The sequence below is a fragment of the Anarrhichthys ocellatus genome, unplaced genomic scaffold, assembly GCF_004355925.1.
Source record: "Anarrhichthys ocellatus isolate YVR2014 unplaced genomic scaffold, GSC_Weel_1.0 scaffold112, whole genome shotgun sequence".
NCBI classification, from domain to species: domain Eukaryota; kingdom Metazoa; phylum Chordata; class Actinopteri; order Perciformes; family Anarhichadidae; genus Anarrhichthys; species Anarrhichthys ocellatus.
Window position 1 is genome coordinate 281653 of NW_022280142.1, and position 11201 is coordinate 292853.

The following is an 11201-nucleotide window of genomic DNA, read 5'->3' on the forward strand; positions in this document are numbered from 1 at the left end:
ACACATATATATATATATATATATATATATATACAGTATATATCAATGCTGGTAATGGCAATAAGGCTGTGAACCTATTAAAACCTTCATTCAGTTTGATGAAACCACTATTCATTGCATTTAAAATCTGCAAAAATCAGAAGAATAGATAATATATGAGCTTCCGCTCTCCTACTTCCTGTTCCCCTTGAATTTCAGCATAATATTACTCCGCCTCTAAGGGGTTTCTACTCATCCTCTGCTTCCTACCAGTGTGTGTTGACGTTATTTCCCCTCGTGTGTGCAGGTGAGATGACCAACAGTCAGGTGAGCTGCCGTTTGTTATCTGCTCCGTCAGCTCCACCGAGCCGAGTTCCTTCATCACAGAGATGTCGGATGCACAGAGAATGTGGCAGCTGGTTAAAGCAACAGATCTGCTCCATAAATGTCAATGCAGAGAGAGAGAGCGAGAGAGAGAGAGAGAGGCTATCAGTCTCCTCGTCCACAGGTTGAGAGCACTCATCAGGTCTATACAGCTGATCCAAATCATTTCAGCATACTTCACATTATGTTCCTGTTTGTGTGAATAAGACAAAGTTCTGTCTACTACTAAAACTTCTACAAGTCATTCTACATTTCTATTTTCCAACTAATAGCAAAAATCCAGAAGTCATGTAAAGTTATATTTTGTACTAAAGGAAACAAACAAAATCAAACTTTTGTGATTCGAACTTTCCATGATCACAATACTCAGCAATATTTAGAAATTGGTATATTTTAGATACTTTAACATGACATTCTCCTACGTCTTGAGCTAAATAAATGGGTTTGCAGACTATAGAACAGTTGTTGTGATGAAGAGGATGTTGCGTCATCGCACGGAGGCTTATTACATCTGTACGTCACTGTCCTGTCACCTCTAATGTCACAGCGACGGGCTTTGCATCAGTTTGTCTCCACACTGACAATATCTGAATTAATAATCAGCAACTATCGTGTATTTATTTTTACTTTTTTTTAAATACTTTTAAAGTCGAGACATGTGGGGGCCTTTTAAAACACACTCATACCTGTTGTTTTTCTTCATTGTTTTTACAAATTTCCATAAAAGCACTGGTTGATAATCAGCTTAAGTGTCAATGTCACCCCTAATAATTGAATATCCTCCGAACTCACATATGAATATTTGCATTCTGTCATTTATTTATTTTGTAAATGCCTTTTAAAAACAGAGCTGCACTTCAACAGGTGAGAAATCCCCTCAAAGATCTAAACTTAAAGAAACAATAAAAACAACACTTTTCTTTACAGATTATCACATAACAGGAAGAAACAGTATTTCACTATTTCCGAGTGAAATGACATCACTTCAAACATGGCTGATACAGTTTTACTCAAACCTATCAGAGAATGTATTGCCCTTTTAAAACAAATGGTGTTAAACCACAAACACTTGACGAATAACAGGAGAAATATCCAGCGCTCCTACCTGAGCGTCCCAGTGGAACGACATCCTTCTCCTCGTGGGTCCAAATCAGAGTCCTGGAGTGTGTTCTGGTTCTCCTGGTCCATGTGGGGTTTTATTTCTGTCCTATCCTCACCTGCCTGCTGAGCTGCAGCCAAACTCACTGTTGTCAGCTGATTTTAAAGGGCTGCCCCGCCCCGTTTTGTGTCTGCACGGTAGGTTGTGTGTGTGTGTGTGTGTGTGTTGTGTTTTTTATTTTTATGAAGTGTGCAGCAGCCTGGCCGGAGCCTCCTGCAGCATGCTTTCTGACAACCCTGGGATTTTATGCATCACGCTTTTAATAAGCGGCCGACAACACAAACGAGAAGCCTCTCCAAACTTAACCCCCACCACCTCCAACACACACACACACACACACACACACACACACACACACACACACACACACCTCTTTAGGCTGCCTGATCCCTGGATTTACGGGCTTAGTATTAAGAAAATACTCCTGCAATTTGGGATTAGACCCCCAAAAACCCTCACATCAACAATGGCTCCGTCCATTTGATATCTTGATACTTGTGATCAATCACTGGCTTTGTAGCCGTCGGCCTCACAGCCAATCACTGGGGACGCGCAGAGGAAATGAGACCAAGAAAAAAGATTTCAAACATTGTTCATACAACAATTATTTTCTTTTAATTTGATCACGTGTTTCCCGGCCTCAGAAAGCCACCACGAGGCTGTTCTCATGAATTCATAAGCTATTTGTTCTCAGGCCTATAAGTTAAATTATTTACTGCCTTAATGTACTCATTTCTATTTTATATTTGTATCGTTGATTTCATGTATATTATATTATTATGAAATGACCTTTATACATTTTGTATCTAACTGTCTGTCTGTCAATAGACACTTAAAAATAGATTTACAAGATGATCCTCTCAGTGTTGATTTCATTCAAAGACCATTTAAGTCAAATAATGTAGCAGCAGCTTTAATCAGCAGCCGTTTGAAATGATTGGGTTTCTTTTTTAACAATATTTCTGTATTTTTTTCTGAATTTGATCAGCTGGTTGAGGTTGTCAGGTTGTTCATCCTGTAGCTTATTATAATAATAATAATTTAATAAAATACCCATGGCCTACTGCAAGTTAAGTATAACGAACTTCAATGTGGACTGAGCGTTGTGGGCCTGACGGAAGCCTTAATTGGTTATAAACTCAAAAAAGTAATGCCAGGCTAACTGTTAAAGCTAATTTATTGTTTTATTGACGAGGCAGGAAAAAAACTAAAATTTGCCTTTTTAATTTCTCTTTTCTGCCAAATAAAAACACTTCTATGTTAACATAATTTTAAAAATAAAACAACTCCTTATTTATTTATTGTTTAACACAGACTCCATTATTACTCTTACATGTGACCAGTTCGTCCTAAAATAAGCGGCCCACATCGAACATTTCTTGCCGCAATGGCAGCCGGGCCGATTCTCCTTCAACTCTCTTGACACCGAGAGCCGTCCCGTTGTGTCACGTGCTGCCGCGTTCCATTCAAAAGAGGCGGGCGTTTCGGCGCCGAGCTCGCGCGCCTATTGGCCGTCCGCGTCGCCCCCCCCGGTAAAAGGCCTCGGAGCGCTGTGATTGGCTCGCAGGACGCGGACCCGCATGCTTCCTTGACTCATAGAGGCGCGAGAGCCTCTGAGGACGAGCATCAATCTCCGTCCGTCACCGGCAGGAAGAGAGAGAGAGAGAAGGAGCGCGCGGAAGAGTCACAACGCTACGGTGGTTTTTTTTGTTTTTTTTATTTTATTCCTGCGTTGAAATGTTAATTTTCTAGTTATCGGAACAGGTGCGCGCGGAGCTGCTGAACCTGACAGACAACAACAAACTTTTTTTTCCTCCATGTGGATATTTCCGGAGCTCTGGATCTCATTGGTTTGACTTTTAACAGGATTTAAACACAACAGGAGCCTGAAGAAGGTGAGACTCACACCTGGTTTTATTTCATTTCTCCCGTTTGTTTCTCCTGATTTACGGTGAAGTATTCCACCAGGTGAAGCCTGCAAACACTACTGAAATTATTTCTGATATATCCCTTTTCTTTATTACCTGGTTTTTATTTTAAGTGTTTTTGAAGCTCTCAACACGAGGCTGTTGTAATATTTCGAAGACTAAAAAACAAGTTAAAATACGATAAATATGTTAAATAAATTCTAGAAATAATCGGTTTGTTTTGCCTCTAAGATACGCAATTTTTAAAAAAACTGTTCGTTACCGTTACCTCACACTTAGGTGTTCTCCTTTATAATGTGTGCATTTTTTAATTAGGCTTTCTCTTCATTTCGGTGTATTTATCCTCGTGCAGCTCCGTTCAGCCCGCGGCCTCCTGTCCGCTCTCTGCGCTGATAACAGCCACTCCGCTAATTGTCGCCCTGTAGATCTAATCTAAATTGTAATGGACTTCATTTGCACACAGGTTTTGACGCATTTACATTGCGTGTTTCGGCTCCTTCCTGCGGTTATGGAAATAAGTAATGCTTTATGTGGAGTGTTAACGCCTCAGTTCAGGTCCATCAGAGCATTTACCTGCTAAAAGCATCCACTGGATTATGGAAATTCTTATCTAAATACATTGTCTTACACTAATACTAACAGTTAATCATTAAGGCCGTTTATTAGAGCTGCAGCTAATGTGTGAAGTTCTGCAGAAAAAAGAAGAGTAAATCAAGTAACAGGATATTCATTGATTCTGAGATCAACTATTTAAAGAGAGAGATTATATCTGTATTTATTATATTATTTTCATTCTCTAAATATTACTTTAAACCACTTTCTTTGTATTCCATATACTAACTTATTTATTTAGAATTATCGTGTGACACTTCATGTGTTTGATGTGTTGTTTTACCGTGATTAAAGTGTAATATGATATTTAGTGTATGCATTTATAAGGCAAAGCAAAAATAAATAACAGCAGTAAATATTCGTAAATAAATAGATAACATTAAGGACATGTGGAACAATAGTAGCTTTTAAGTCAGCACGTGAATATTAAGCAAATAATAAACTTTAAGTCCAAAACATGAATAAAACACATATTCAACATTTGAATTGTAACACATAATAACACACTTACTGGGGGGAAAATGAAGTAAAACATTTAAATAAACTACATTTCATCGCACCATCAGTCTGATGTCACAGTCAGAAAGTCTGCTCGTGAATAAATCCTATTGGAGACAAACTTTGATATTTGGAGGTGAGAAAACATCTCAAGTGTCCTGTAATCTAAACGCGCGTGCCCACAGGTCGATTTAATTGTGAGCTATTGAATTAATGAAAACGTAATGAAGATGTGAGCGATAACGGGCCCGTTTAAAACTCAGTCCCATCTGCTCTCACGGAACCACTGAGCTCGTGTTCAGCAGCGTTATTATTTATTTTAAACAACAGCTTCTCCTGTGACATCAGAGTCTGGCGATATGTTGGTGTCTCTCTTTATTCCATATTAATCAAACAGCTGGGAGCCCCCAACCCTCGCACCCATGCAAGCATTAGTCCTTCTAGCTCCTCCACGTCCCTTTTATTTACATGTTAAAGAGTTTATCACATATTTACCCCATAATTCAAGCTATTTTCTATAACATCAGATTTGGTTTCCTCTCTTTCTCTCGTATCGTAAATGACTAAATGAAGGTTATTATCGAGGCGATTCATCATGTTGTGAAATCCCATTGTTCCTGATTTAGGAATTCAAACTTCATTCTAAACGCCAAAATGTAAAAAAAAAAGTTATCTACAGTCAGCAGGATCATTTACATTTTCGTGTGAGAGGGTTTCCTCTGTGTTTTACTGCGCTCATTGTTAAAAAGCTTGCATTCACATTAAATGTCAGGCTTCATATGCTTTTATATTACTAATATAGTGCAGCTTTAAATCTGATTACATAGAATGTCTATGTGTTTAAAAAAAAATAGTTTAGAGAAATTAAAGTCTATGTGGATTGTAGCCTATAGGCCTGCCGTTTGGAAAGTGTTATTGCTGCAAGTGACGTGTAGGTTTATAGGCTTTATAATGCATTAACGCATTTTAATATGACTCACTCCTCGTGCTTCTTCTCTCCCGCAGGAGCCGACCTAAACACCGGGAGTTCCGCGCTTTTCCGTCCGTCCAGACCCCGGTCTCCCCTCCGCACTTCTAGCATGATGTCTTATCTCAAACAGGCCCCGTACGGGATGAACGGACTGGGCCTGAGCGGAGCCATGGACCTGCTCCACCCGTCTGTGGGATACCCCGGTACGGAGCACGAGTCATGAGGGCCACACTTAAATACCAACAAATCAACACGGAGCCAGAGTTATAGATCTTGCGTTTCATAACATCCCTGGAAACGTTGATTCTCCAAAATATTGAGATATTTCTGCGCTTTTATTTGTATGTGCTGCAGAGTTTATTTCTAATATTTATACACAGCTGCTAAAGTATATCACGCAGTAGCTCTCGGTGTCTGGTTGGTATAAACGAATACAAAGCGAATTAAATTAATACTTTTGAAGTCTTAAAGTGACTTTTCTAGGATGGGTGGGAAAGTGTGTGATTATCGCGGAGGGGAAACTGGGTTTACGCATCATATTCTGTGTCTGTGCTTGTGGTGCATTTGAGGCCGCAATTATGTTGTAATTTGTATTTTTCTATTGTTGTTAAATCTACCAATCACGTTTGTCTTGGTGATAAAAACGCTAAATTGGCCCATACTGTTATTGTTTTAGAAGTCCCAAATGTTTTATAAGCTAGAAAAAAGAAACGTCCAAATACGCGGGGGGAATTGAGCGTCTGCATGTGGAAAAAAAATAATAATCACAAGATATAAACCACAGCGAAGACACGACGCCAGTTAAAAAGTAAAATTATCACACACAAACAAAACTGGACAGCTCTTCGAGCGCACGACACGATTCGGTCTCTAACTTTTGGAGGGATTTTAAAGTTGTGTCTTTGACAAAGTAATTAACCATTCATTATTTTTCTTCTTCATCTTTTTTCTTCTTCCTCTTCTTCTTCTTCTTCTTCTTCCTCCAGGAAACCCACGGAAGCAGCGCCGGGAGAGGACCACCTTCACCCGGACGCAGCTGGACATTCTGGAGTCGCTGTTCGCCAAGACGCGCTACCCGGACATCTTCATGAGGGAGGAGGTGGCGCTGAAGATCAACCTGCCGGAGTCCAGAGTGCAGGTCAGAGAGAGATATCATGGGACATTTAATGTGAAGGGTTTACACTTCATTTAGAAGGAAAGGGGGAAATATAAACTTTGTGGATAATTCAGTGGAGTTTCCTCTAACTTTAATCCGCAAGATGTTTATCAAATATCATCCCACATGAGTATATGTAAGGTTATGAGTGTAAAACCTTTCTAAAAACGTTTGGTGTAATAATAAGCAAAGAAGTTCTGAGGTCACAGCAGAAAGCATTCTGAGCTCGAGTTTCCTGGAAGCGGATATATTTTCATGCTCTTCTGTTACTTCATCATTTACTAAATAACACTGGTCCTGGACCAGTTTCATGCATCTGAGCTCAGGTTTTAAAGTTTTGGTGCCACTCTCTGATGAACTTTCTGTGCACCTCAGGCCTCTGCATGATTAGCTCCAGTGTGAAAAAGAAAAGTTCAGCTCATATGATCAAGTAGAGACAAGTCTTTAATTAAAGTGGAGAACTTGGCTGGGCTTTGGATGCGGGGACCTTTCTTTATAAAAGGCTGTGAGAGCTTTTCTGTCCCCGGCTTTAGCGGCCCTCTGCTGGGCTTAAAAGCTGCAATCATGGCTGCTGCCTCTCTGCTTTCTGCTGCTGCTGACAGGCCGCTTTTACCACCAGAGCATTTACTAATTCACCTCTGACAGGCCCAGTTATCAGTAGTATCAGTAGGAGTGCTGTTGTTATTTCTATGGAAGCAAATTATTGATTTTAAACATCGCAATTTTAGTCCCACTGCAAGTTTTGGCCCTCATTTATTTTTAATAATTAAACTATAGGAGAACATTTTCCATCATAGAAAATATTATGTTCTCTTTAAATACTGTAACATTGTATCCAAAGTGCAGATAATTATTTTATGAATGTTTGTGAAAGTAATTTTGTCATGGAGTTATTGGTGGTCCTACTTACTTTATTTTAAAAAACACACTGTGGTTTAGAAGAGTTGCATCTTTTCACTCAGATCATGCTGCACTTTTACTAATAATATGAATCATTTACTTCGACAAATATTTGATTGTGAAATTCTTATTATGTAAGTATCACTTAATTAAGGGCAAGTTACTGAACAGGTTGTGGCACTGTGTTTGCTTCAGTGCGTCTGTTGGCCAAAATACAACAGGATTTAAAGTGACAGTCCACTGAAATCACTAAAAACATATACTATATATTCTCGTGATGTCTCACCACACAGATAGTTTTCATTTTATTTCTCCAAATTTTTTAATATTTATGTCGGAGTGTCTCCTTCCACAATGTGTCCTTGTTTGGAACTACTTTCCACTGAAGAAATAGTCTCTGAAAGGTGTGAACGGTGTGTATCATCCTATCTGTGGATTATCCAGAATAACAGGGGCATTGATTCACAAAATTCATTTTTAAAATACAGTAAAAAGTACTTTAGCACTGTAAACAAAATTAAATTCACATCTATTATACCGACACAGTCTCACGGCAGTTTGTCAAGTAAGAATGTGCAATCGACTGGTTTAGTGCTGAGCCAAGAGAATTGTCCTTTACTTTTCGTGACAAACTCTTTTTCGTGACGACATTAAGCTACAAACAAATGTTAGGTTTAGGTACTAAAACCACTTGTTAAAAGCATCGTGGTCGGGCTTAAAAAAACAACGTACAGTTAGTTTTAGGAAAAACTTCACGAATGTGTCACTTTCACAATTTAAGATTACAATAACATTTTGAATCTCGCGGTTGAAAAGTCCTTTATTTGTTGGACACATTCACCTCCAGTCCCGCCCACTACGAGTGATCTTTCTCAATATTTAATATGACGCCATCAGCTCTGTAGATTGCATAGTCACATGGTAGCGTTTAAGTTGTGTGTACACCACGAGAAAAAGGATCCCAATTGACTTTCCATTGGCATTGTTTTTGTGCTGAGCGACACAAAACCAATAGATTGCAGACTGTGAGGTGGAGGCAGAAACCTGAAAACCTCAAAATGATCTACATGCCTAGATGCCACTAAGTGAGGAATATGTTTTGTTTGATATTTTGGGTGAACTGACCCTTTAAAGAAACACAGATTCACAAGCTCCGTACGTTTACTAGTTATTTTTGGTGCTGGAGTCATTTAGCAGACTCTTCATCCACAGAAAAGAGTCTCTGATGAACTGCAGCCAGCAGTAAAGGTCAGAGGTCAGAGCCACAGTGCCTCAGTAGGGCTGTGTTAGAGGAAAGGTGTTTAGTTCCTGCCAGCTCCGTCTGGTTCGGCTGGGGTTTATTTTTGGTTTCTGAGCCAGCCGACGTGTGACCTTTTGACCTGTCCTCCTTCCTCAGGTCTGGTTTAAGAACAGGCGAGCCAAGTGTCGGCAGCAGCAGCAGAGCAGCAACAGCGCCAAGGTGAAACCGATGAAGAAGAAGTCGTCTCCGGCGAGAGAGAGCACCGGTTCAGAGAGCAGCGGCCAGTTCACCCCGCCGGCGGTGTCCAGCTCCACCTCCTCCAGCTCGTCCTCCACGTCCTCCTCTACATCCTCCTCCGGCCTCGGCGGCCCCGGTCTGATCAGCACCTCTACCTCCGGCACCGCCCCGGTGTCGTCCATCTGGAGCCCGGCACCCATCTCCCCGGCCCCGGCGCCGGCCACGATGGCCGACCCCGCCGCCCCCACCAGCGCCTCCTGCATGCAGCGCTCCGTGTCGTCCTCCGGCACCGGGGGGACGCCCTCCTACCCGGTGTCTTACGGCCAGACGGCGGCGGCGTACAGCCAGGGTTACCCGGCCTCGGCTTCAGGCTCTTACTTCGGCGGCGTGGAGTGCGGCTCCTACCTGGCGCCAATGCACTCCCACCACCACCCGCACCACCCGCACCAGCTCAGCCCCATGACCGGCAGCTCCATGTCGGGACACCCGCACCACCACATTGGCCAGACGTCAGGGCACCACCACCATCACCACCACCCATCGCACCACCACCAGGCGTACAGCGCGCCTGGCCTCACCTTCAACTCCACAGATTGTCTGGATTACAAAGAGCAGACGGCAGCTTCGGCCTGGAAACTCAACTTCAACGCCTCCGACTGTTTGGACTACAAAGACCAGGCCTCGTGGCGTTTCCAAGTGCTGTGACCTGCTGTGTTTCTCTTCTTCTCTGCTTACAAAGAAGTATTCTTTTTGTTGTTGGTGGTTTATATTTGAAGATCCTTTAAACTAATATTAGAGACGTTTTTAAGAAAGTTTATTTGTGAACGAACTGAAACGACGCACAGATACCTGAAGGCCTCGGGGTTCAGCTCTGTCGACATCAGCGGATCGACTCGTCCAGGATTATTTTTCTACTCCAGAACTCGAGAGAAACTGACCCATTTACAGCTCTTGAAGGCCTTTTAATAGTAACATTTCAGTGGAACCTGCAAGATTGTGCAGTCTGGGATCGTCTCACTGATTAATCAGTTAACTTGATCTTGAGTGGGGATTATTCTTCAAAGAAATAACGTGAAAAAAATCATAAATTAGACTCTTGAGTGGGCTTTTCCTAACAAACCTTTTATTTGTCAAAAACATGATGCTGCTATGATTTTCAGGATCGCTGATGTTCATTTCTATCTGATTTCAAACTTTGACCTCGTTCAGAAACTCGTGGTATAGCCTGTGGGGTGTTGTATTTTGGAGATTGAATTGCAGCACTTGTTTATAAGGTGAAAGATTTTTTTTGCTATTTGTTCTTTGCAGAGGAAAGAAAATAAAAATGTGAACTTAGACACGCAATGTCAGTATTCCATTGAAATTTGAAAGATGTACATTCGTGTCTTTATAATAAAGTCTTGTTAAAACATGAGCAGTCCAGAGAAAAGTTTATTTCGATTCAAGTTTGTCTCACCAACAGAGCAGTTTCCAACATGTTATAATCACTACGGTTATATGCAAATTATGCTGAACTGGTTTAACTGGTTTAAGTATGAATAGGGACACATTAACAACAGTTTCATCATTATGTGTGTGAACCACAAAAAACAGTCATGTGTGATTAGTTACGCTTGGATAAATAGATGATTGTTTATTTATTCAGGGAAAGATTCACTGAGAGCTTTATTTGTCATTTACGCCGTGTTCACGCTTACATTCACACACATCCACACCTGGAAGCTTCCCAGAATACACACAGTCTGATGTGTTGTTGTTTAACTTCGGTGACTAACAGCAAACCGTCTTTACAGTGCCGACGGCTGGAGGAACGGAGTCCAAAAATGGAGGCAGCCATCGTAGCTTATTAGCTGTGTGTAGCATTTTATTTAACCTCGTCTGTCAGTATAAACTGTTTCAAAACAGACAGTAATGAGACAAGAGTCAGTGATAAATGAGGTCTTTTGAATAAACTGTGTAGACGTATTGTCCTGTTAGCTAACGAGCTAACGAAGCTCAGCACTGAGAGTTAGCTAAGTGAAAGGTTTACCCTTCTTCATGTTTATTGAATGATAGGATGAGCAAAATGCTTCGGAGGAGTATAAAGTTTAATACAGAGAAAACAGAAAGAAGCTCAGAGAGATGTTGTGACCGACTGT

The 11201-nt window shown here is 41.0% G+C and overlaps 1 protein-coding gene across 1 annotated transcript; it reads left to right on the plus strand.

Annotated features, from left to right (window-relative positions):
• Positions 1-3171: 3171 nt before the first annotated feature.
• Positions 3172-10449, plus strand: LOC116399494 (homeobox protein OTX1 B). Its single transcript, XM_031876687.1, has 4 exons — positions 3172-3417; positions 5566-5733; positions 6517-6668; positions 8983-10449. Exons 2-4 carry the CDS (start codon positions 5640-5642, stop codon positions 9766-9768), a joined length of 1032 nt encoding a protein of 343 aa, XP_031732547.1. The 5' UTR covers positions 3172-3417; positions 5566-5639; the 3' UTR covers positions 9769-10449.
• The last annotated feature ends 752 nt before the right edge of the window (positions 10450-11201 follow it).

What these genes read in the sequence shown, in the direction of transcription:
- LOC116399494 (XM_031876687.1), top strand. Translation starts at nt 5,640, where the DNA reads ATGATGTCTTATCTCAAACAGGCCCCGTACGGGATGAACGGACTGGGC. An exon ending in CCCGTCTGTGGGATACCCCG is followed by an intron (nt 5,734 to 6,516) that starts GTACGGAGCACG and finishes TTCTTCCTCCAG; the next exon opens with GAAACCCACGGAAGCAGCGC. An exon ending in TGCCGGAGTCCAGAGTGCAG is followed by an intron (nt 6,669 to 8,982) that starts GTCAGAGAGAGA and finishes CTCCTTCCTCAG; the next exon opens with GTCTGGTTTAAGAACAGGCG.